Raw genomic sequence first — 26,907 nt, forward strand, 5'->3', positions numbered from 1 at the left:
TGAATCTTTCAGTTAGCTACTTTAGTACTGGAAAATACTTTCTTGGTCCTGTGACATTTTAGAGCTGTTTGACTCATGACTGAACTCTAAATATAGTGCACTCATCAGTTTGATGTCTCCCTCTTGAAACAGTAGGCTATATTCAATTCTTAATGTTTTGCCTAACCTCATTCGTGAGCACAAAATGTGTCATTCTGATGAACAGTGTGTTCATACAATCCTTTGCTTGGTCATGTTCTCTTGAGATTATCTTTCAAAAATCTTTGTGTGTATTAATCCTTTCAAGATGTCCTGTCATATTTCAAGAGCATTGAAGGTATTGTATTTATAACCAGTGATCACCACTTTTGTGTTCAGGAAGCAAAGATCCATATATTTGCAGCTTTATAATAATTCCAAATCCTTTTGTACTGACCTGAAATGATTGGAAGTTAACAAAGAGATTCATAACTTCTGTGATCAGTACTACTTCTGCCTTATCCAAGAAATACATTGTGGATAAAATAATTGCCATACATACTCACTTGGTGCTTTTAAGATTCTGCAGCTCAGTGTTTGAGTCTCCACTGTGGCAGTCTGCAGGTTTGATGACCACTAGGGCTCGCTTGAGCTTGTCATAGTCATATTTAAATGTGTCAGCAGGACCATCCAGTTTTCAAACAGGTAGGTGCACTGGTTCAGTGTGTCTGCTATCAACATGTCTATCTGATCATGCAGGAGGTGAGTTTCACTCTTATTTTCTCGTGTTTACAATATAGGGTAGGTAATTTTGAAGATAGGAATCAAGAGGTAGTATCTGCAGTATCTGTTCCTCTTTCATGGTTTGATTGTGGTTTGGGCTGTCCATAATCACTGGCCTTTTGAACTTCTATAGAATAGAAGAGTAATGCCTCTTAACAGCCTCCATTGTGATGTCTTTGTGGGGTTGTGCATTAGAAGCACTAGTAAGTTTTGAAGTTTAAAGAGATCATTATTTTAAGGGAGCACATCAGAACCACAACAAAGCCTTCTTAATAATACTGCAAGGGATAGACAAACAGGAAAAATAGGTGACTTCAAATAATCTGTTAATTTAGTCAGAAGAATAATAAAGCATCTTGTCTGCTCTATGTATTAGAATGAGATACCACTGTAAACAAATATGCCCTGTAACAGGCAGTTACCATGGAGTTATGACCAGAGCACAGGACTAAAAATCATCTGTGTGTTTGTGGGTTTGGCTGTGTGGCCTTTGGAAAGTTCTTACCTGTAGTGTTGTAGAAATTAAATATGTGAAAAGACACCTGGGCGATCAAAGTGCCACACGTATCTGTATCTGAAGTACTCTTATCACCAAGATTATGTATTGTTCAGCATTTTGAGATCAATAAGTAGTACACAGCTCAGAGCTGAAAAGGAAATCAGAAGGCGTGTTGAAACAGTTACCATTGCTTCAGGGTCAGGAGAATCCGCCAATGACTTTCAAATGAATGTCCATGGGAAGTGATGGGAAACCATCAGATTTGTATTTATTTTTCTGCTTTGTTTTGTTGATTGCTGCCTACTTAGCAATTTGATTTTTGAAGCAAGAACAGAATGAGCAGCTTAGAGTATTGGGAGAGTAGAGGATTAATTGTAGAGAACTATGAGTTTATTTCTTTTCAGCATTAACACTAAGAATTAAAGACTTGGAGAAAGCCAAGAACAAGCTTGGTCAGACAGCCAAGACCACACTTGGTCAGCCAGGCTGGGCAGGCTAAGAAAGAGAATGGTTGCTGAGACTTACCAAGCATATACCACATGCCAGAGACTGTACACAGTGCTTTGCATTTGTTTATTTGTCTTATTCTCATGTATTCTCTGAAGTAGATGAGTTTATTATTTCCCCCATTAATCTAAGACTCAGAAGGACTTGTCCATGATCGGGCAGTCGTGCCCTAACTACTCTATTGCCTGTTCTTTGTACTCTTACTCCATGTGCTGGAGACAAGCACCATTTCGCTGGCTCTAAGTTTGGTCCCTGGGTATGGTATGCCGCCTTCTTAGTAGATGGTGTTGGAAGGGGGCAGTGAGGAGGGGATGAGTTTTCTAGTCCTGGCTTTCCCTCTGGGTGAGCTCTGCACCGGGGTCCCCGACCTGAACTACAGGCCTGTGGCCTCTGCTGCCAGCCTGTGCTGCAGGCCCTAGCTCCGGGACGGTGTTCCAATTTGTGACTTCGCAGATGTGATTTCTTTCAGGATCTCATTTTCATTGTTTGTTTATGCACATACAAGCATATACATAACATACTAAGTAAATGCTAAAGTTATAAATCACTGTGTGAATCTGTAATGTTTATTTCTTTTTGTTTGTTTTATTTATTGATTTATTTGAAAGAGTTACAGAGAGTAGGAGAAACAGAAAGAGACAGAGAGAGATCTTCCATCTGCTGGTTGGTCACTCCCCAAATGGCCACAACAGTGAGCCTGGGCCAAACTGAAACCAAGAGCCAGGAGCTTCATCCGGGTCTCCCAAGTGGATGACAAGAGCCCAGGAACCTGGGCCATCCTCAGCTGCTTTCCCAGGCACATTAGCAAGGAGCTGGATCAGAAATGGAGTAGGCAGGACATGAATTGGCAGCTGTATGGGATGCTGGCATCACAGGTGGCAACTTAACCCACTATGCCACAATACTGGCCCTGTTTATTTCTTTAAAAAAAATGTTTATTTTCATCTACTTGATGAAAGATCTTGATCTCTTTCTCTCTCCCACCCTCCTTCTTTCTATAATGCTGCCTTTCAAATAAATAGTCTTTAAACAAACAAACAAAAAAAGAATCAGAACTGTTATCTACTGCATCTGATGTGTTATACTAGCAATGGTAGGGTAGGGCTCAGGAAAAAAGTTCCTGTATCTTAAATGTTTAGAGTTTAGCTTGAGGACATGAAGTAGAAAATAAAAAACAAAGCACGATATTACCAAGTAAAATGGCAAAGTAGAATTTTAAGTACTGGAAAGAAAAAGGAGTAGCGACATAAAGTGAAGCTGGGGGCTGAGATGAGCTCCAGCACCTTAGTGAGAGAACAGATCCTGGAGCGGTTTGGGTCTGCGGACGGAAACCTCCTCCTCCCGGCTTCCTTCATTCACACGTATTTGCTGAGCATCTCTTACTTTCAGGACTTGTGCTGCATTTTGGAAAGACAGTCGGAAGTAATGCACACTCCCTAACCTAAGCACTAAACTTTGAACAGCGCTTTGGTTTGTTTTTATTAAAAAAAAAAAAAAAGGCAACTGTTTAAAGTACCGCATCAGGCAGGTAGAGCTAGCTGGGGCGAGCTTGTGACCTTCATGTGCAATATTCAACAGTTCTCCAGAGTATTGTGTGTTATTCCCATGTCTCTTAAATGACAGTGCTGACTCTGAACTGCTGGACTCCAGGGCTGTGGTGAGGATTAGCAAGAAAGTTAACAAAGTGTCATTCATATCCTCTTTATTGCTATCATTACTTCCAGTGATCACTAGATATGCAAGAAGTCAAAAGTACAGCTTTCAAACCTTCTGTTTATGGCAAGGTCTAAGATGATGGCCACTTTTCTGTTTGTGTGTCTGAATGCCTTTCACATAAACTTCTCCATCATCCCTGGATCTGAGGGTAGATCAGACAATTCAAGATATGGAATGACAGCTGAGAAAGCAATAGTGGATCACCTCAGACAGCCAAGGTCAACTCTCCTGAGGCCTGTCCTTTTTCCCTAACAAAATATACTCATTGATTCCAGCAACTGCCTTTTCTTTGAATTGGGATTTATTATCATGAAAATAATATTCAGTATAACCACTAAAAGCAACTGATCTATCAACTGGAGCAACAATTAATAATACTTTGGCTTAAATACCACAGAAACTCACATAACTTTTTGATACTTCAGCTTATATGACTTTGCTCCCTCTCTTGGAGTACCATGTGCAACTACAATTTCTGTAGCATCAAACCATAAAAATCTGTAATGGAACATATGTTAGGCATCCTATTATCTATGTACAGGATAAAGAAAAATCTCATGTTTAAATAACTTTCTTGAATTCTAACCAAACAGAAATCTGTTTATGTTGTTTTCTAGGCTTTTATTGTCAAAATATTTCCTACAGCAAAAATGTCCTAAAACTGTTTGAAGTGTCATCTGTAAAATAATTTGCTAGTTGGATTATTGTGTGTGTGTGTGTTTACAATATTCTGTTTTATCTGGGAGATACACTAGCATAATAGTTATTATGGCCCATAATCTGCTATTTTCAACACCTTCGAATTGTTTATACTGAGAATTAGAGAAATCATCTTTGGGGGTTCTCTGAATTACAGTTTAAAAACTGAGGCGCGGGCCAGTGCCATGGCGCACTAGGTTAATCCTCCGCCTGTGGCGCCAGCATCCCATATGGGCGCCAGTTCTAGTCCCGGTTGCTCCTCTTCCAGTCCAGCTCTCTGCTATGGCCTGGGAAAGCAGTAGAAGATGCCCAAGTGCTTGGTTCCTGCACCCACATGGGCGACCAGGAAACCTGGCTCCTGGCTTCAAATCGGCACAGCTGCAGCCATTGCGGCCATTTGGGGAATGAACCAACGGAAGGAAGACCTTTCTCTCTGTCTCTCTCTATCACTGTCTGTAATTCTACCTGTCAAATAAATAAATAAAATCTTAAATTAAAAAACAAAACTGAGGCATGGTATCTGCTGGATGATCAATAAGGAGTAATAATCCAGACTGCTAAAGTGTAAGTCTTGCCCAGGGTTTCTATGTGGACATACACAGTGACTGTGGATTCCTTCCTCTTGAGAATTTAGTTGTTTGTTAGAAATTAAATTAAATTTTGAATATTGTAGGTTCTTTGTGCTCCTCATATGAAAAATATTTAAATGGCATTGCCCAAAGGACTCACAGAGAAGGAACATGACTGATTTTTGGGAAATTGGTAAGCAGTGGAGCTATTTTTAGCTCTTACTCCTTGCAAACATTTCCCTCTGTTCTTTAGAAAGACATTGTTGATCTGTTCATTTCATGGGCTGTGCACTCTCTCCCACTACAAGATGACTTTGGAATAGAATAACCCCTCTCAATTCTGGATGACATAACTGTGTTGATTCATATTTTGCTGAGTTTTAATTCTAACTTATGAGTTATTCATTTGTTCATGCTTTTGGGCGGAAGGGAGTATTAAGCATCTCCCCTCCAGACATACACACACACACACACACACTTACACATCTTTTGCTGTTATTTGGGGTTAATTTTCCTCCTAATATGTAAATACTGACTTGGAAAATCTTCACACAATTAGGATCTCTAAAGTTTGTATTTTTGTAAATATATGGGATGGTGGTAGCTGATGGTATTGTTTATACTTGTTTATACTCAGTTAAAAACCATGATTTTCAGAAAATTAGGCCATTAGTGTTACAGAATCCCAAGTTCAAGATAATTGGTTACATACCAATATAACTACAAAGGAACTTCTTTGATGGTCCCTTCTTTCCACTGGGATCTCACTCACAGAGATCTTTCATGTAGGCCATTTTTTGCCACGGTATCTTGGCTTTCGATGCCTGAAAGGCTCTCAGGGGCTTTTAGCCAGATCTGAATGCCTTAAGGGCTGATTCTGAGGCCAGAGTGCTATTTGGGCATTTGTCATTCTATGAGTCTACTATGTGGCCTGCTTCCCATGTTGGACAATTCTCTCCTTTTTAATTCTATCTATTGTTATTATCAGACACTTGATCTTATTCATGTGATCCCTTTGACATTTAATCTTGTCTTTATGATCAGTTATGCACTTAAACTGATCACTTTAACTAGTCAGATGGCATTAGTACCTGCCAACTTAATGGGATTTGGTGTCCAATGGCAAGTTTTTAGCTTTATCCTTAGGTGTAAGTCCATGGGAACATGTGAAAACTGTACATCTCCTCCCTCTCTTATTCCCACTCTTATTTTTAACAGGGGTCAATTTTAAATTGGATTTAAACACCTAAGAATAATAATGTGTTAAGAGTTCAACCAGGGGCCAGCGCTGTGGCGCAGCAGGTTAAAGCCCTGGCCTAAAGCACCAGCATCCCATATGGGCACCGATTCTAGTCCCAGCTGCTCCTCTTCTGATCCAGCTCTCTGCTGTAGCCTGGGAAAGCAGTAGAAGATGGCCCAAGTCTTTGGGCCCCTGCACCCATGTGGGAGACCCAGAGGAAGCTCCTGGCTCCTGGCTTCAGATCAGCGCAGCTCTGGGGAGTGAACCAGCAGATGGAAGACCTCTGTTTCTGTCTACCTCTCTCTGTAACTCTGTCTTTCAAATAAATTAAACAAATAATAAATAATAATAAATAAATAATAGATAAATAAAATGAAATAAATCTTGAAAAAAAAAGAGTTCAACCAATGGTAGTAAGTAGAAAAAGAAATAGTAAAAAGAATGAAATAATAAGCTGTTTCTCGACAGTCAGGACAAGTGCTAATCTAGTCATTGCTTCTCATAGTGTCAATTTCACTTCTGCAGGTTTCCTTTTTAGGTGCTCGCTTAGTTATCACAGATCAGGGAAAACATGATATTTGTCCCTTGGGACTGGCTTATTTCACTCAGTATGATGTTTTCCAGATTCCTCCATTCTGTTGCAAATGACTGGATTTCATTTCTTTTTTAACACTGTAATATTCCATAGAGTACATGTCCATAATTTCTTTATCCAGTCTTCTGTTGACTGACATTTAGGTTGATTCCATGTCTTAGCTATTGTGAATTGAGCTGCAATAAACATGGAGGTGCAGATAGCTCTTTTATTTGCCAATTTGATTTCCTTTGGGTAAATCCTGAGGAGTGGGATGGCTGGGTCATATGGTACGATTATATTCAGATTTCTGAGGTATCTCCAAACTGTCTCCCATAGTGGCTTTACCAGTTTGCATTCCCACCAACAGTGGATTAGGGTTCCTTTCCCCCCATATCCTCACCAGCATCTGCTGTTTGTTGATTTCTGTATGAAAGCCATTCTAACCATTGAAACCTCATTGTGAAAGCCATTCTAACCAATGAAACCTCATTGTGGTTTTGATTTGCATTTCCCTGATGGCTAGTTATCCTGAATATTTTTTCAAGTGTCTGTTGGCCATTTGGATTTCCTCTTTTGAAAAATGTCTGTTTAAGTCCTTGGCCCATCTCTTAAGTGGGTTGTTCGTTTTGTTGTTGTGGAGTTTCTTAATCTCTTTGTAGATTCTGGTTATTAATCCTTTATCAGTTGCATAGTTTGCAAATAATTTCTCCCATTCTTTCAGTTGCCTCTTCACTTTCCTGTTTGTTTTGCAGTACAGAAACTTCTCAATTTGATGTAATCCCAGTTGTTAATTTTGGCTTTGGCTGCCTGTGCCTCTGGGGTCTTTTCCAAGAAGTCTGCCTGTGCTAGTATCTTGCAAGGTTTCTCCAATGTTCTCTAATAATTTGATGGTGTTGGGTCATAAATTTAGATCTTTAATCCAGGTTGAGTGGATTTTTGTGTAAGGTAGGGGTCTTGCTTCATACTTCTGCATGTGGAAATCCAGTTTTCCCAACACTGTTTGTTGAATAGACTGTCTTTGCTCCAGGAATTGGTTTTAGCTCCTCGATCAAATATAAATTGGTTGTAGATGTTTGGATTGATTTCTAGTGTTTCTATTCTGTTCCATTGGTCTATCCATCTGTTTTTGTACTAATATCAGGCTATTTTGATTATAACTGCCCTGTAGTAGGTCTTGAAATCTGGTATTGTGATGCCTCCAGCTTTGTTTTTGTTGTATAAGGTTGCTTTAGCTATTCGAGGTCTCCTGTTCCTATGTATGAATTTCAGCATTATTTTTTTCAGATCTGAGAAGAATGTCTTTGTTATTTTGATTGGTATCACATTGAATCTGTAAATTGCTTTTGGGAGAATGGACATTTTGATGATACTTATTCTTCCAATCCATGAACATGGAAGATTTTTCCATTTTTTTGTATCTTCTTCTATTTCTTTAATGTTTTGTAATTTTCCTCATAGAGATCTTTGACATCCTTGGTTAAGCTTATTCCAAGGTATTCTATTTTTTTTGTAGTTATATGAATGGAATTGATTTTAGAAGTTCTTTCTCAACCATGGCATTGAGGAAGACAAATTTCTAAGAAAACACATGGAAACCTACTTTTAATTGTTCACTTAAAAGTGAGTTTGAATATAAATATAAGCTTTTTCTATTTTAGATAACTTCTAAGAGGATTTAGTCATTTTTTTACTATCATGATTTAACTCTATTTGTGTGTATATCTGTTTGTGTTACTATAAGAGAGGCACTGTAATATTTATTGTTGAGATTGTGAGTTATGAATTTAGACTGCCTAGATTCAGATCCCAGTTCTACCATAATTTCTGCATGGTTCCATTTCCTTATCTAAAAATGGAGATAATAGGGCCAGCACCGCGGCTCAATAGGCTAATCCTCCGCCTAGCGGCGCCGGCACACCGGGTTCTAGTCCCAGTCGGGGTGCCGGATTCTGTCCCTGTCGCCCCTCTTCCAGTCCAGCTCTCTGCTGTGGCCAGGGAGTGCAGTGGAGGATGGCCCAAGTGCTTGGGTCCTGCACCCGCATGGGAGACCAGGAGAAGCACCTGGCTCCTGCCATCGGATCAGCGCGGTGCGCCGGCCGCAGCGCGCCGGCCGCGGCGGCCATTGGAGGGTGAACCAACGGCAAAGGAAGACCTTTCTCTCTGTCTCTCTCTCTCACTGTCCACTCTGCCTGTCAAAAAAAAAAAAAATGGAGATAATACTACTTTTATTGTTTTGGCATTTTATTTTATTTTATTTTTGTTTTTTGACAGGCAGAGTGGACAGTGAGAGAGAGAGACAGAGAGAAAGGTCTTCCTTTTGCCGTTGGTTCACCCTCCAATGGCCGCCGCGGCCGGCGCGCTGCGGCCGGCGCACCGCGCTGATCCGATGGCAGGAGCCAGGAGCCAGGTGCTTTTCCTGGTCTCCCATGGGGTGCAGGGCCCAAGCACCTGGGCCATCCTCCACTGCACTCCCTGGCCACAGCAGAGGGCTGGCCTGGAAGAGGGACAACCGGGACAGAATCCGGCGCCCCGACCGGCACTAGAACCCAGTGTGCCGGCGCCGCTAGGCGGAGGATTAGCCTGTTGAGCCGCGGCGCCGGCCTGTTTTGGCATTTTAAAAAGAGAACTTAGCCTACTTAATGCCTGAGTCTCAATAGATGTCTCAATAAGTGATGGCCATTATAATTATTGCATGGATATCTATAATGTAGGATATAATCTTAGAATGTTATATTTCTGAGCTGGTGCGGTGGCGTAGCAGGTAAAGCCACTGCCTGCAGTGCCGGCATCCCATATGGGCACCGGTTCGAGTAGTAGATTTCGTTTCCCCTGGCCCTTCAGTATTTGCGGGTCTTTTTCGGATCTGGAATCAATGCAATTATAATGGGAAGTCAAGCAAAACACTTTTTTGCATAAAGAGAGGAAGGCAGAATGTGAGATGGTGTGTTGACATCTGTGCCTCTGCCGTGGGCCAAAAGCAGGGCTGTTTGTTGCTGATTCCGCATCCCATCTGCTTCCTTTCCAGTGGTTAAGGCCCGCTTCCCTTCCCCTCTGTGTAGAGCCCAGGGATGATAAAGTCAGGGAGAGAAGGTTGGAATGTAAGGCATCTGAGGAAGGAAAACAAGACGGGTTCAAGGAAAGACAACAGAAAGATGACCCCCAATCTGCAAGTGGCCCCACCAGCCAAATGCTGAGTCTTTTCCTCCAGTGGCAGTTTTACAGGTGTGCAGTGGACGGTGTGAAGGCGGAAAACACGAATCTGTCCTCATGAATCTCCGTCTTTCTGCTTGAGAGCTTCTCTGACAAGTGACTGAAGAGTTTACAAAACTTTGTTTTTCCAAACTCTATTTTAAACTTTCTATTAAACTCTCAGCCAAGCCCTCAGAACAGTCCTTTGTTTTTCACTGGAGGTCCTTTAACTTTTGACTCTGTGCTTGGCTTCTCTTTTCTATAGCATTCACTCACCCAACTTGCCCGCTGACTTACAGATCTGACTCCCACTGGAATGGCAGCTTATCTCATGGTGACATCTTCTACCCCAACCTGAGAGGGCCCAATTCAGACTTTCTACAGCGTGGTTAGATGAGATCCACTTACCTGAAGGGTTAGAATACAAAACATTACTCTCTCTCTCTCTCTCTCTCTCTCTCTCTCTCTCACACACACACACACACACACACACACACACAGAGTATCAATCTGTAGTTCATAATTTAACTCTAGTTGATTTAAACGGGAGTCGTGAAGCAGTGGAGTGATGAGTGCCTCAGAAAGGCATGTACTGAGTACACAGAAACAAGCATTCGGAGGAGGAGCTGGGGGAAACCGCTGTCTATGGGTCGCTTCATTTTTAATGTGAAATCCTGAAAAACATCTTTACTTTGAGAATTTAAAGCTTGTTTTTAACCTAGACTGATTTTTTTTGGCTATGATTTCCTGATGATTGTACCAAGTTTATCTGTAGTTCAAAAGGATGAAATATTACTTTAATATAGAACATTTGGGGGTTATTTTACATGCTGCTTGGCTGCTTGTATTTTCTCTGAAATTTGTGGTCATTCTAACCCCTCTTTTTTTAAAGAGTAGATTTACTGGGGCTGACGCTATATGGTGTGGCGGGTAAAGCCGCCTGCAGTGCCGGCATCCCATGTGGGCTCCCATATGGGTTCAAGTCTTTGCTGTTCCACTTCTGATCCAGCTCTCTGCTGATGGCCTTGGAAAGCAGTAGAAGATGGCCCAAGTCCTTGGGCCCCTGCACCCACGTGGGAGACCCAGAAGAAGCTCCTGGCTCCTGGCTTTGAATTGGCCCAGCTCTGGCCATTGCGGCCATTTGGGGAGTGAACCAGCGGATGGAAGATCCCTCTTTCCTTCTGCTTCTGCCTCTCTCTAACTCTGCCTTTCAAAGAAAAAATTTTTTTTTAATTTATTTGAAAGAGTTACAGAGAGGGAAAGAGAGACAGAGAGACAGATTGAGAGACAGAGAGAGGTATTTTCCATCCATTTTGTCCAGGTTTCCCACATGGGTGTCAGGGACCAAGGTGCTTAGAACAGCCTTTGCTGCGTATTAGCAGAGAGCTGAATCAGGAAAATGGAGCAGCCAGGACTTGAACCTGAGCTAATGGGATTCCAGTGTCCGCAGGCCCCTCTTTCAAAGGGGCAGTGAACACTTTCCTTCCTTGGTTTCCATGAGTTTTAATCATAATTCATCAGTACATAGTCTTATCCAGTGCTTTAAAAGTCATCTCTGTGTTTCTTTCTAGACTGATTTTGCACGATTTAGTGGAACAAATGTGGAAACTGACTTTGTAGAGGTGCCTTCACAAATGCTTGAGAACTGGGTGTGGGACATCGACTCTCTCCGAAGATTGTCAAAACATTATAAAGATGGAAACCCTATTGCAGATGATCTTCTTGAAAAACTTGTTGCTTCTAGACTGGTCAACACAGGTATGGTTTATGATTTTAAGAAAGCAAATGTATTAGAATCACTTAATGCCAAATTTCTGGCATCTCCTCTAAAATTTATGTTCCCCTTAATAATAATGGTGCTTCAGGATAGCTGATATGGGGAGCGAAGAACACTAACTGTATTGGACTAGGGAACCCTGGAATAATGTCTAAGAAAAAAAGTCTTTTATAATGAGTACCACTGGGATCAGCTTTTGAACTCTATGGTCTTCTGATGTTAGAACACACAGTTCTCTCTTCTCCAAACTGTGCTTAAACATTCTTATATCATTAGGTCTTCTGACCCTTCGCCAGATCGTTTTGAGCAAAGTTGACCAGTCTCTGCATACCAACTCATCCCTGGACGCTGCAAGTGAATATGCCAGGTACTGCACCGACATTTTAGGTGTTGCCGCTACTCCTGGTACGTACATAACTCTGACTTGAGTTCACTTTTCTTGTGAAGCCCAGAGCACAATCCCAATTCTGCAGCAGGGTGGATTAGTCAGGCACATTACCCAATCTGCAATCAGGCCATGACTTTCAGATAAGCATGCTATGTCCTTCTGAGTTACTCTGGCCAAATGTGCTGGAAGGCAAGGTGGTTCCAGATTCACAGCATTTTAGTGTAATCAGGCGTGAGCAATTGGCCTCCACCCCAGAGCTGAGAGAGCCATTCATGTCTGGCTCTACCCTCCTTGCTCCTCCCTCCCTGTACGCACCATGATTTCCCTATGATTCTTAGTGAGAAATTGGCAGCAGGGGCTCTGTCAGAGAGAAACAGGAACTTCTACCTTGTTTGTGATTTGGAAGTCACTTAAAATATTTGGCTGGCAGTTTTTTCTTTCTTTCTTTCTTTCTTTTTTTTTTTTAACATTGTTTCTTTGTTTTTAAAGATCTATTTGTTTGAAGGACAGAGTGACAGAGAAAGAGGGAGAGACAGAGAACAAGATCATTGGTTCACTCCCCAAATGGCCACAACCAAGGCTGGTCTAGGCTGAGGCCAGCAGCCAGAAATTCCATATGGTCTCCCACATGGGTTAGAGTTAGAGAGAGAGAGAGGCAGGGACCCAAGTACTTGAGCCATCATCTGCTGCCTCCCAGGGTGCACATTAGCAGGAAGCCGGATCAGAAGCAGAGGCAGGACTCCATGGTAGGCATTCCCATATGGAATGTGGATGTCAGGGCAGCAGCTTAACCTGCTGCACACAGTGCCTACTATGACTGTCAGTTTTGTTTTGTTTTTGCTATTAAGATTTTATTGTTATTTACTTGAAAGGCAGATTGACAGAGAGAGGGAGAGATAGATCTATCTCCCAGGAGCCAGGAACTCAATCTGCGTCTCCAGCTTGGGTGGCAGGGGCCAAGTATTTGAACCATGGTCCACTGCTTTCTCAAGATCATTAGCAGGGAGCTGGGTCAGAATCAGAGCAGTTAGGACTAGAACTGGTGCCCATATAGGATGCCAGCACAGCAAGCAGCAATTTAACCTTTTGTACTACATCACTGCTCACCCCCCATATATTTTACACCAACATAGATGTGTATTTATATGTAGTTGCTAAAGTGAGTTCTTTTCACCGGGCACATTGTTATTAAAATGAATCAGCTATCAGAAGATGGCCCGTGTTTTGTCCCCCACCACCCATGCGGGAGACTCAGATGCAGCTCCTAGCTTCAGCCTAACTGAGCCTCACCCATTGCAGCCATCTGGGAGTGAACAGTGGGTGGAAGTTATCTCTCTCTCCCTCCCTCCCCTCCTCTCTCTCTCTCTCTCTCTAGCTTTCAAAATAAATAAAGCCTTTTTTTTTTTTTTTTTTTTTACAGGCAGAGTGGACAGTGAGAGAGAGACAGAGAGAAAGGTCTTCCTTTGCCGTTGGTTCTCCCTCCAATGGCCGCCGCGGCCAGCGCACTGCGTCCGGCACACCGCGCTGATCCGGTGGCAGGAGCCAGGAACCAGGTGCTTTTCCTGGTCTCCCATGGGGTGCAGGGCCCAAGCACTTGGGCCATCCTCCACTGCACTCCCTGGCCACAGCAGAGAGCTGGCCTGGAAGAGGGGCAACCGGGACAGAATCCGGCGCCCCGACCGGGACTAGAACCCAGTGTGCCGGCGCCGCAAGGCGGAGGATTAGCCTAGTGAGCCGCGGCGCCGGCCTAAAGCCTTTTTTAAAAAATGAATCACCGACATTTGTAGAGATAGTAAAGATAAGAATGGCCAGTTGACTCAGTCTGGGCTCTGCCTCCGTTGGTGATCTCTCTACAGTCAATCATAGAGCAACTTGGACAAAATTGTTTATTTTGCCTTTTTTTTAAGATTTATTTATTTATTTTAAATAGTTACAGAGAGAGAGAGACAGAGAGTTCCTCCATCCACCGGTTCACTCCCCAGATGGCCGCAATGACTGAAGTTGGGCCAATCTAAACCAGAAGCCAAGATATACATCCGGGTCTCCCACACGGGTGCAGGAGCCCAAACACTTGGGCCATTTTCCACTGCTTTTCCCCTGCTGTTAGCAGGGAGCTGGTTCAGAAGTGGAGCAGCAGGGAGTTGAACTGGTGCTTATATGGGATGCTTGTCTCGCAGGCAACAGCTTTACCCTCTATGCCACAGCGCCGGCCCTGACAAAATTGCTTGTAAAGTTACCTTTCACAATTTTAAAATTAAGAATTCTTGTTCAGTAATTATCACCCTAAAGTAAGTGCTGTTCTCAGACATTTTAGATATGAAGAGGTATAGCAGAGAGCAGGGTTAATATTCGAGTGTCCTTAAGAAGCAGAAGTGTGCAGAGGATGAGAAAAGACTGACTCTCTGATGGGTGTGGACGAAGCCTCTGGCACTGTTGTCAGGCATTCCAGAGCCAGGCTGAAACCAACTCTGAGGGCAAGCCCCTGACAGGAGAGAAGTTTGTCAACATGGCAGCCAGGCGCACCTCTACGCCCTGGTCGTGCTGGGGTGAGAGCCTCTCATTCACTTTCTCCTCCCACCGCTTGACTCTCCAGAGGGAAACCTTGGCTGACTAACAACCTAGTAATTAGCATTTGGTATCACACTGATTGATATGTGTCCTTCTTTTTTTTTTTTTTTTTCTTCAGAAGACCTTGGGCTCACCACCACACAATCTGCCGGTAATTCCAGCTATTTTTCGGTGATTTCATCATTGATGTTATGTGTCCTTCTTTTAAAGGAACAAACATGCCAGCTACTTTTGGGCATTTGGCAGGGGGATACGATGGCCAGTATTATGGATATCTTTGGAGTGAAGTGTTTTCCATGGACATGTTTTACAGCTGCTTTAAAAAAGAAGGAATAATGAATCCAGAGGTATTGTACTTTTTTTCTCCTTTTTGTTCCCTCCCCTTTAACTTCTAGTGTAAAATATTTATGACACCCAGATTTTAGAGTAAGAGGTTTGGTAACAGCTTTTAACTTGAAGGCCTTGCATCTTCTCAAATCATCACATGTCATTAAGTTACAGTGTATAAGTGGTTAATTCTATAGGTTTAAAAAAACCTACTGCATTTTCTTGCTTATTAACATTCCGATATATTGCATAATTAAGAACTCAAAGCTTTGTTTATGCATTTGAAACTTTATAGCTGCTAGTTTTGACATGTGCCATACAATGTTTTGGTTTTATGGGAGGTTGGGAAAGAAGTGGTAAATGGTCTCTCTCTGTTTTCGTATTCTCTACACACTTTCTTTGTGTATTTTCTGCGGGAGGCTCCCTTTGTCTGTGGCTGGCATACCCCACCTACTGCATAGCTTGTAACCTAAATGCCTTTAAGTAACTTAAGCTGCTTCATTAGCCTGAGCCATTCCTTTCTGTGTACAGAGAATTGACTGCCAGGTGGCTGCCAGCCAACCCTCCCTAGTCCCAGCCCCTCAGTCTCCAGCCTTGTAGAAGACTCAGCTGTCAGGTTATTTCTGAGGCTGATACATTTGCCAGTGTGTTTTTAAATTTGATCTGATGCGGAAATTAGAAGAACAAATGAGCAAAATCAAGCTTATTTCAACCAACTGATTTGTTTTCTAAAACTTTTTGTTTCTGGATTGCACAGTGCCTTCCACATGCATATGGAAATACATTGGTGTCATTTAGACCACCATTCCCTCCTTGCTTTCCCCATAAAAAGGCAACTTCGGGGCACCCATACTCGGCACTCACTGTTCTTTGCAAGCACTTGCTCCCAGCCTGTCCCGCCTGCTCTGTTAGGTCCTTGAAGCTCCTTGGGTTGCCTGGACAGCCCATTTACAAAAGTCAACTTCTGACCGGGACTCCAGCAGGCGCCCCAACTTCTTCATGACCTTCAGTCAGTGTCAAGCCCTCAGTTCCTCTACCAGCTCCTGTCGAGACAGTGCCCATGGTGTCTGCAGGGTGTTGGGGAGACTGAAGGACAGCATTGAGCTGCCCCTACAAAGCATGCCCTCCCACTGGAACTGGAGGCTCAGGTCACCCTGCAGTCCTCCCCGTTCACAACTGCCCCCACGTCCCCACCGCATTCTCTATCAGCACACAGCCTCTCATGTTTTTTAAGAACACCAAGCTCATGGAGGGTGTGGACCTTCGTCATTCTTTCTCTACACCTGTACTTTCAATATGTCTCTTGCCTCGTGTCTCAGAAGAGATGTCTCTAACTGCAGCTCTTCCTGGTTTACCATCTTGAACAAAACTTGCCACTGACTCTGATAACTCCAGTCAGTACAGCTCTTCTGCTGTTTTCTTTGCACAGCTGAATGTCTTGGCATTAGAAACAGTCCTTGCAACCCTCAGGTTCCTGGCCATAGCCCCCACCAGCTGAACTGGAAAGTCCCCCTGCCTTGGATGTTACCACAGATGACCCAGCTGCCAGCCACAGAGGCCGCATCCACTCTCCCTTTGCTCCCTGCTTCTTAGTCTGCCCCTCTTTGTTCACAGCCTCCGCCTGGCGATCAAAACCTCTTGTCAGCCAAGCCACCTTGTCAGCCAAGCATATGTGTTCCCTGGGGTCTGTCTCCCTTCATACATTGGTTCTTTGCATTCTTCCACCTAAAATGTTTTGCCTCTCCAAAAATCCTCCTGTTCTTAACAGCTACACTCAAATAACCATTCATTTATGAAATCATCCTGACCTCCCAAACCAAAGGTGATCATTCCATCCTCCGAACCCAACAGCGGGTGTGGGTGTGGGGCAGGGCTCCAGCGAGCTTTCCCTGTGTGTGTCTGGAATGCTTACTGTGACCATTACTTAAAGTGAGGAAACAGAAAATCTTGTAACCCTAGGATGCGAATTTTGATTTTCAAATGTGTTCATGAAAAATCACATCAAACTATTGTTGGTGATTATCAGGTGCTAAGTTTATAAGTGATTATTAATTTTTTTCTATACTTTTTATGGAGCTTTTCCTTATTTTTACATGGTAAATGGATTTACCTTAGAAATCAGAGAACAATGTTTTAAAGAGACAAAGTCTGAATTGGTCAAAGTCCACTCATAACATCTTCCTGACTTATTAGCTGGCGCAGCTTCCTGAAGAAAGTATGTTCCCCTTCTCTTGGTCGGCCTCCTGCTTCGCCGCCTCTCTGCTTCCACTCACGGGACTCCATCCCCAGCACCTCTGCTGTGCCCCTTCTCTTCCAGCTGTCAAGGCAGCAGCCAAATTGCTGATCCCAGTGGATCCCAAGCAGCTTTCAAGTCCAGCAGAAGCAAACCCTGCCATTATGCGTCCCATACTTCTTATTCTTGAGCTTCATAGCCTGGCAGGCAGCCACACTACCCCTAGCTTAGACAGAAGGGCTGGGTTGGACTTGGAGAAACAAGGTCCAACAACTTGGAGCCATTTCCTTGTGATGTCAAAAACACTGTTAAGCTTTACCAACATTCTGACCCAGCGGTGCTGGATATTATTAGACAGCTTATGCCGTGAGGCTGGCTCTAATCGCTTCCTTCTGACTTCTTTTTCCTTTGCTTGCAAATGCCGTGGAGTTCCATGTCACTTGTGGCTCCCATGCTGTCACAGCAATAGTGCACCTGGCTCCAAAAGCCAAAGAGAATTTGCACCCCACTCTCACACCCTTTGCTGCAGAGTCAGATACTGGAATCAGCTTTTTAAGTAGCTATTTTATTCCTTCCTGCAGTGTACTGTTTGTTTTAGGGGGGAGGGTTTGTTTTGTTTTGTTCTTTTGTTCTGTTTTGTTTTACAAACATTTACTCTAAAACCTGGCTTACAAAATTCAAATACTCACTTATTAAAAATTAATAGTTTGGGACAACAATCCTTTTCTACAACAAACTTAGATTGCTACTACAACTATGTTGTGATGAATAGAAAAATAAATAATCATTCTTCAGACCAATAGACCATGCACTATTTATTTTGTGCTGTGATCACAGAGGCTTGTTATTTCAAAAAGATGGCATTATGTTGGGTCATTTCAGATTCTGCATATTTGCTTTAGCCTCACATGTCAGTGTGTGGCCAATCTACCAGGCATTTACACAGAATTAAGAATAGGAATTTTTATTTTATTTATTTATTTTTTAAAAGATTTATTTATTTGAAAGTCAGAGTTATACAGAGAAGGAGAGGTAGAAGGGGGGAGGGAGGGAGGTCTTCCATCTGCTGGTTCACTCCCCAAGTGGCCACAATGGCCAGAGCTGCACTGATCCAAAACCAGGAGCCCGGAGCTTCTTCCAGGTCTCCCACAGGGGCGCAGAGGCCCAAGCACTTGGGCCATCTTCTACTGTTTTCCCAGGCCATAGCAGAGAGTTGGATCAGAAGTGGAGCAGCCGGGACTCGAACCATTGCCCATGTGAGGTGCTGGCACTGCAGGCGGTGGCTTTGCCCATTACGCCTCAGCACCTGCCCCTTTGGTCTAAAGTCATGGGAATCAGGGCAATCACAATATAGCATGTAACTGTTGACTCAAGGCCGCACCCACTCTAGCACGTGTTGGTCTCATTCTGAGAAGATGATGGAGTGGCCCTTCAAGGGGTCAGTTCTTGCTGTCATTGCAGAGGTAGACAGCTGAGAGGTCCCATATCCTTGACATTGTTGGTCATGCAGGACAGTGGGTCTTTTCTCTGTACCCTCTTGCCATCCTGCCAAGTGCAGGGTCTGCTCTGAGAACAGTTGCAGATCTTAGCAAGCAAAACTATAGAAAGTGTGGTGCTCGGCTGGCGCCGCAGCTCACTATGCTAATCCTCCACCTGTGGCGCCGGCACACCGGGTTCTAGTCCCGGTCGAGGCACCGGACTCTGTCCCAGTTGCTCCTCTTCCAGGCCAGCTCTCTGCTGTGGCCTGGGAGGGCAGTGGAGGATGGCCCAAGTGCTTGGGCCCTGCACCCGCATGGGAGACCAGGAGGAAGCACATGGCTCCTGGCTTCAGATCGGCGCAGCGTGCCTGCCACAGCGGCCATTTGGGGAATGAACCAACAGAAGGAAGACCTTTCTGTCTCTCTCTCTCTCTCACTGTCTAACTCTGCCTGTCAAAAAAAAAAAAAAAAAAAAATTGTGGTGCTCACCAGGCTAACAGTGACAGACAGGGTCAAATAATAGCCTGAAAGTTTGCAACCACTGCTTTTATCTGTAATTTTTTATATTATTCTTCAGAATAAGCAGATGTGTCTTTTTAACTGTTCAATTACTTTATTGACTGTTAACGAAAGTCTTCGTTTCTAGTAGACATGGTAGAAGTTGTGTTACCATCAGACGTAGCTTTTTCTTCTGCAACTCTCAATAGCAGCGGAAGGGAACTTCTTGGGAAGAACTCTCCCAACAAGCTCTGGGAGCTCTTTAAGGACATCTTTAAGGTCACCAGATGTAATTTCAAAATCCAGCAGCTAATCACAGGGTTGAAAGAATGGGAGCATTTTAACTAGAGCCATTTCTTTTTATAAGGCAACTTCATTGTGGGAAAATTTACTAAGAGGTAATAGACATTGTGAATTCAAAGGCAGTTATATCATTAGGCCAGAATTATCTCCGTCCTCTTCTGCATTTAGAAAAATGTCTAAGCTTTGTTTCTTCCATTGGTGAAGAAAAAATACAACCAAGTGTCACTTTTGAAAGGAATACAAGAGAGTCAAGGTAGTTGAAAGTGTGACTCTTATATTTTTGGTCTGTAATACCATCAGATCTTACGTGCAGTAACACACAAAATCAAAGAGAAGCTCAAACATAAAGAACTGTCTAGCAGAGAACATAAACCATGAAGCTGAGTGTTGCAGTGCTCTTCAAACAGAATTCTTAGGCCCAACTCCTGCTACAATGTGTTGCGAAGGGAAAATGCGAAAAGCCCTGGTCCTTGTGAGAGGTTCCATCCTAGTCTCCGGTTCAGCCCTCCCAAACTACTACCTAACAGCTGATTTTTCTGATACCTCAACTTGCTCCAGCAGCATTCGGTTGTGCCTGATAGAAGGGACAAAGAATCAGGACTGATTTCCAACTGATTTCTTGAGTTACTTTCAAGCAAAAGCTTCTAAGTCTTGACTCCTAATCAGCTGGAAGCAGTTTCTCTTCCTTTGTGTTCTTGCAACCCTGGCTGGTGTTTCTCTTAGAGCCCTAGCAATCCGCCTTGTTCCCTGTCTCCTTATTTGTCTCCCCTTCTGGATCATAAGGCTCTCTCAGCTCCATGTGCCCTCTGCAGAACTGTGTCATTGAATGATTACTTCACCTGGCAGTGCCTCTTTGGACCTAACTGGCTGTCGCCTCCTCTGCTTCCACACCTCTGCCCACCAAGACACGCAGCTCTCCCGGCCACTTTTTCCCTCCTAATCTCCTGCCCCCCCCTCCCCCCCATCAATAAAGGTTTATCTGTTTGTCCTCAGGTTGGACTCTAAAGGCTTCCAGAAGCCATCTTCTGATCCGGGAACCATTTCCACTGCTATTCCTTTGCCATCTCCCTGGCTACCAGCTCCTGTCTTTCGCCCTCTCCCTCCCGCTTTGTGCTGACAAAGGTGTTCTCTCTTCCCACCCACAATCTCCCAGCCCCCACAGAAAACAAAAGACATGCTGGTGGGAGGGAGTTGTGGGCTGTGGAAAGAAAGGCTTCAAAGACCAGTTTGAAAGCCACTACCTGATCGCCGTCACCTGCCTGTGCCCAGGAAGAAGACAACGGTGACTCCTCCCCAGAGTCAGCCAAGATGGCGGGAGTGGGGAGGGTCAGTTGAAAGGGGAGGGATCCTGATGCGCTGCTTCAGAGATGCCCAAGGCAGCAGGAGACCTGCTGCTTCCCATTTAGATCCTTTCATTGCTGATCCCTGAGTCACATCCTTCATTTGGACTGTTATTGCTATTGAAATATTACCTCACAGCACCATGTTCCTGGATACCTCTCCTACTTCATATTCCTACTGGATTATATCTTCTCTTTCTTGCCAATAGAGATGGAGTCTCTTGTACCTTTCTCAGGCTTTACTAGGGAACAGAACTAAATCAGGAAATGCCAAGCCAGGAATCCATGTGTTTCCCTGACTATATAAGAGTCACTGAACTTGGGGGCAGTGTGAGAAAACAACAAAATACAGGAGGGCTAAGGGTTTTTGAATACCTCTGTATATCGGGTATTATGTCAGGGACTGGGCAATGTACTGAGATCATCCAGTAAGATAGGAATATTCCCATCCTACGTATGATGAAGCCAAGAAGCAAGGTCTCAGCTGAGCATCGAGCCAGGATTCAGACCTGGGTCTGACCCAGAGCTTTTGATCTTACTTCAGCAACCATCAGTGTTAGAGAGATTTGCACAGTTGCCAGCAGCTACCTGCTTGTCTTCCAGGGTCACACACCACAGAGGTGACTGACGCTGGTTTCCCTCCAGAGCCCGACAAACAGGAGTTCTTTCTGCACACTCACAGGTGCCCCTGGCGGGGATTTGGCGCATGAAAAGTCCTCTTGCTGCTTCTCTTCCTACTTCCCTTACAGTTAAAGTTTCTTGTGGTAGAACAACTTGTGACAAAGACTCCTTGCACCTGTGGCATGTCTCCCACACCCTGTGTTCTCAGCTACAAGGCTGGGCACCTGCCTAAAACACAAAAATTCACTTAACTCATTTTTTTTCTCTCTTAAGAAAAGCAAGATCCTGTTACCAAAATGACTCCTAAACTCTTCTCAAAACTTCATTGCAAAGGAAATGAAACTATTAAAAGGCCATTGCTCTGTAATTCAGGAAATTGAATCAACTTGTTTGGAGCCATGAGCAGGGGAAGACTTGAGCAGCCCTGAACCTCAGACTGAGACTACACAGTGCTGTGCTCTGAAACAGCTCTGCCGTGCCGAGGGGGCCGGCGCTGTCTGTGCAGCACCATCCAGCCCCGCAAACGCTTGCTCTTGCTCTGCGACCTACACTGTACTTCTCTGCACAAAATGAAAATTCTTTGTCAGATATTAGCATTTTGGAGGGGAATTTGAAAAAGAAAAACTTCATTTAGACTTTCATTAATGTTCCTATTATGTCTATGGAATGACATGTATTTTTACTAAATAAAAGATATGGGGCAGGCATTGGGCACAAGTAAAATGCCACCTGGGAAACCCGCTTCCCAGAGTGTTGTCGAAGGTGTTTACCCACGTCGTAGTGCCTAGTTTCAGTCCTGGCTCTGCTTCTACTTCTAGCTTCCCGCTAGTGCGCACGCCGGGAGGCAGCAGGTGATCGCTCACGTGCGTAGGTCCATGCCACCCACATAAGACACCTGGATTGAGATCAAGGTTCGTGACTTAGGTCTGGCCTACCTCTGGCTATTGTGGGCTATCCTCCACCCACTCCTTTAACATCCAGTGTAGACACATTGGGCCAGAAAAGAAAGGGAGGTGAAGTAAATTGTGGTTGGATTCAAAAGCTCGGAAACGCTCCTTCTTGGGATAATGAAGCCCATGACGAGAGTGGCCCTCGCTCACACTTCAGATTCTAGGCTACCATTGTGACGGCATGCATTGCTGCAAACCATGCCAGGGGTGATAAGCATTTCTGTTTTTTCTGGAACAAACTATCCCCAAACCCTCATCACCAAAGGTTTCAGTAAGTCCAGTGTCAGTGACTGCAGGCCCTCTATTTAATAAAATGTATCCAGAACTTAAAGAAGAACAAGATTACTCTGTGCCTCTTCAACGTCGTACTAGAACACTTAAACATGACCTGATGCTGTTGGGCCAGCCCTGTTCACTGTGGCAGTCACTTGTGCGTTCCGCACTTGAAAGAACCTAGTGTAACTGTAACTGCAGTCGGGGCCAGCGCTGTGGCACAGCAGGTTAAGTCACAGCCTGCAATGCTGACATCCAGGATGGGCACTGATTAGAGTCCCAGCTACTCCACTTCCCATGCAGCTCTCTGATTATGGCCTGGGAAGGCAGCAAAGGATGACAGTGCTACCCTAGAGCTTATGAGAAGGTAATTTTTACTTACTCCTAATTGGGATCCAGATTGTTATGTTAGATATTGTCCTATAGATGACTAAAAAGATACAAATGATTTCTGTTTACAGCCAAAAATTTTGATTTTTTTTAAAGATTTGTTTATTTATTTGAAAGAGTTACAGAGAGAAGGGGAGGGACAGAAAAGGAGAGAGGGAGAGACCTTGCATTCACTGTTTCACTCCCCAAATGGTACAATGGCCAGCCCTGGGCCAGGCTGAAGCCAGGAGCGTCTTCTCTCACATGGGTGCAGGGGCCTAAGCATTTGGCCCATCTTCTGCTGCTTTTCTTAGGCCATTAGCAGGGAGTTGGACTGGAAGTAGAGCAGCTGGGGCTCAAACCAGCAACCCATATGGAATGCTGACGTTAGCCTCTGTGCCAGAACTCTGGCCCCCAAAATTTTGATTTTATGGACCTGTAGAACGTTAAATCTAACTTGATGGATTTCCTCCATGCTTTATTTCCTTAACAGTTTAGCCAGACTTATCTCTGACGGTCGGGCCAAGCAGAACCTTGTTTATAAGTCAGAAGTTAATTAGGTCTCTGGCAGTTCTCTAACTCTTCTTGTACTCAAAAAAAAAAAAAAAAAAAAAAAAAAATGACTGCTCCTGTTGATCAAGTAACATAATAGATACAAACTGGAGTGGCACTCTGTGAACTATTTCATGTGTTTACTTGGAGTTGCATTTCACTGCCTTGTCTTGCTTCACTAAAAGGGTAGTGGAAGTTTTTGAATAATGCTGTTTTCTTTGAGTACATCTGCTTGTGTGCTTATATAAATAAAAGCAGAGGAGGGGCCGGCACTGTGGCACGGTGGGTTAATGCCCTGGCCTGAAGTGCCAGCATCCCATATGGGCGCCGGTTCTAGTCCCGGCCGCTCCTCTTCCAGTCCAGCTCTCTGCTGTGGCCTGGGAAAGCAGTGGAAGATGGCCCAGGTCCTTGGGCCCCTGCACCCGCATGGGAGACCCGGAAGAAGCTCCTGGCTCCTGGCTTCTGATCAGCGCAGCTCTGTCTGTTGCGGCCATCTGGGGAGTGAACCATTGGATGGAAGACCACTTTTCTCTCTGCCTCTCCTCCTCTCTCTGTGTAACTCTGACTTTCAAATAAATAAATAAATCTTTGGAAAAAAAAAAAAAAAGCTAAGCAAGTTTGAAAAAAAAAAAAGGCAGAGGAACTGTGATGAGTTTCATGGTTTCAGCTCCCTCCCTCCAAGTGAACTGACCGAGGTCCTCATTCCCTGCATGGCCCCTCCACCCAGGGTCTTTTTTTAATTATTATTTATATCAAGGGAACAGATTGCAAGAACGCACTCAGGGTGTTACACTGTTCTCCGGCTCCCCGTCCCAAGTAATGTCTTTTGTTTTGTTTTTTGTGAGCCCCTCCTAATAGCCAGTGGAGCCACTTGAGTGCAGCTGGGCTTCGTTCCTGGGTACACAGGTACACCCCTGTTTGTAGTGTTCTTGAACACATGCTTTGCTCACCCTTTTGGAGTCACATTTGAGATCGAGTAGCCAACAGGGATGTGCTCCACGTTCCACTCAGCCACTCCACGCTACTCTGTTTGCTCATGTTGTCAGCCCACTGGTGAGAGTCTAAGGAAACAAGACAATGACAGAGAGCAGCGTGGGAGACCTGAGGTTTCAGCTCCACATCTCCTAGTTACCAAAATAAGTAAATGAAGAGGGCAGAGCTGTGGTGTAGGCGCAGGAGACCATCCAGACAGGAAAGCCGCCGTGCCTTTCCTTCAGCCCTGCCCCTTTGCCTTTCGCATCCAGGGATTTGAGGATTGCTGTGACCGTGAGTTATTAGGCATGATGTTTTATTTTATTAGGTTGGAATGAAATACAGAAACCTAATCCTGAGACCTGGGGGATCTCTGGACGGCATGGACATGCTCCAAAATTTCTTGCAACGTGAGCCAAACCAGAAAGCGTTCCTAATGAGCCGGGGCCTGCAGGCTCCCTGAGCGGCGGACCTTTGGTCGCAGTCCCTGTCTGGAGGACAAGCCGGCGTCGCCATGTGTCACTGGCCTGGAAGCTGAAGGGAGTTTTGCAAATGAAAATTTAGATTTCTATTGACTTCCTTTTGCTTTTTAATTTTAAAAATTATCCAGATGTAAATGGAATTATAAATACTGTGACCTAAGAAAAGACCCACTGGCAAATAATTGTACTATAAAATTTCATAAAAATGGATTTGATTTCTTTTTATAAAAGTTTCATATGAATATAATTTGATTTTTTACTATTATGATCTAGATAATATAATGTAAGAGGGCTAAGAATTTTGAAATTGAATCACATACATGCTATAATTTGATCCTTCTTCTGTCTTGAAGTTTTGTACTTGGGATTTCTGGACCCATAAATGAATCATCACATTCCTGTGGCCGATGTTTCCTTGGAACCCTGCATCAGCTTTGATCCTGTGTCTCACAGTGAGGGGTGACCCCTTTGCCTACATACCTCAAGGCCAAGGCAGTGTGCCTCAGTAAAGACTGCAGGCTTTCTACCACACTTCAGTTATAGTCCTCCATCTGGGTTTGTCTTCACTTTATAAAGTCCAGTTGGAGAGTCTGAAAGCCTTTGAAGCTATAACTGCACTTCCCCGATGTCTATCACAGGCTTTGATAGCTTGTGTTAGAGGATTTTGTGTCTTGCGTTAGGGTCTCATTTCCGTTACAGCATGCCACGCTGTGAGTATGCGGGGTTACTTGCCACTTAGAACACCCTGCAAGTCCCAGCGTACCTTTCCCTCCCCGTGTTTCTCAGGAGCAGAAGGACTCTGCCCGCTTTCCTCACCACTTGCCCAGAGTGGCAGGTGCACACGCACAAATGGCTATTTCAAGTGCCGCAGGGAGAGAGCCACGGGGAGGTGGAGCAAGAAGAGTTCAGGAACTCAAGAGGAGCAGTGGGTTCAGGACAGAGGTATTCAAGGACCGCACCTCCGGAGGTTAGGTGCAGCCTTCACCCCACCACTCGGGGCAGGAGGCCTCGGCCCCCTGTTCTGTCTGCTGAGCCCTCGGGTCTGTCTTTTACTGGGGCCTGAACTCCACCTTTTTCTCTAGGAATCTACTCAATGAGGAAACCAAGCTGGAGAAGTTTAAAAAAATAAATAAATAAAGTGGACTTTGAACAAATGCCGCATGGGTGTTGAAGTTACTTCCCACTGCATACCTGAGCTATGACTTTGCTGGCCAGGGACAGAATTCGAACCTTTCTGTAGTCTAGTTCAAATGGACTTTGTGCTAAATGAAACATTTATTATGTTGCATAATAAAAGAATAGACAACAGGAAATCAAGAGCCATAGCAACACAGACGGAAATTCTAAGATTATTAGTGCCAAGCAAATACCTTCAACATCCACATGAAATGCCACACTGTGAGATAATTTGCCTGGCCCCTCCTCACCCCACACCACCTCCTGTGGTCCCCAAGGCTGTTTTTGTGGTCTCAGCAACCTGGAAATCTGTTTATCTGTTTTCCCCTAGACTCTTCGGTTGTCTACTTTCAGATTAAAAAAAAAAAAAAAAAAAAAAACTCTCTTCAGCTATTTCTACTGCCCAATGTGTCTTTTTAACAATAACTTTACCATTTTAAACCTTAATGTCTTTCACATGGAAAAACTAATAATGATTTGTGTGGAAAAGGCTACAGACAATAAAGTTGTATTATTACCATGAGGATGAATTCACATTTCTTTCATATTTTCATGTTAAAACTGAAATGCATGAGAAAACAAAAGCACCATGGTGTGTGTGTGTGTGTGTGTGTGTGTGTGTGTGTGTGTAAGAGAATTTTCATCCCCTGGTTCACTCCCCAAATGGCCACGACAGCCAGGTCTGGACCAGGCCAAATCCAGGAGCCAGGAGCTCCATGCTGGTCTCCTACGTGGGTGGCAGGAACCTCAGCACTTGTGCTATCCTGCACTGTTTCCCCAGGCGAGTCAGTAAGGAGCTTGATGGGAAGGGGAGAAGCTGGGACCCAAACCAGCACTCCACTACGGGGTGCCAGGGTCACAAG

The 26,907-nt window shown here is 44.1% G+C and overlaps 1 protein-coding gene and 1 non-coding gene across 5 annotated transcripts in view; one reads left to right on the forward strand and one right to left on the reverse strand.

Moving 5' to 3' along the window:
• Positions 1 to 26,567, forward strand: part of NLN (neurolysin) — a 95,621-nt gene extending 69,054 nt beyond the window's left edge. For 2 of the 4 annotated variants that reach the window (XM_008262286.3, XM_051853706.2), the window contains exons 10-13: positions 11,309 to 11,495; positions 11,791 to 11,919; positions 14,681 to 14,817; positions 24,715 to 26,567. In XM_008262286.3, the coding sequence (XP_008260508.2) occupies positions 11,309 to 11,495; positions 11,791 to 11,919; positions 14,681 to 14,817; positions 24,715 to 24,849 (588 nt within the window). In that variant the 3' untranslated portion in view covers positions 24,850 to 26,567. Of the gene's footprint in view, positions 1 to 11,308; positions 11,496 to 11,790; positions 11,920 to 14,680; positions 14,818 to 21,543; positions 23,474 to 24,714 lie in introns of those variants that run through there. The other 2 variants (XM_070056769.1, XM_070056768.1) reach the window with 2 other exon arrangements.
• LOC127492885 (small nucleolar RNA SNORD65) lies at positions 14,583 to 14,656 on the reverse strand. Its single transcript, XR_007922713.1, has one exon. It is a non-coding gene; the product is annotated as a small nucleolar RNA SNORD65 (small nucleolar RNA).
• Positions 26,568 to 26,907: the final 340 nt, after the last annotated feature.

The sequence above is a fragment of the Oryctolagus cuniculus genome, chromosome 14 (assembly GCF_964237555.1).
Source record: "Oryctolagus cuniculus chromosome 14, mOryCun1.1, whole genome shotgun sequence".
Classification (NCBI taxonomy): domain Eukaryota; kingdom Metazoa; phylum Chordata; class Mammalia; order Lagomorpha; family Leporidae; genus Oryctolagus; species Oryctolagus cuniculus.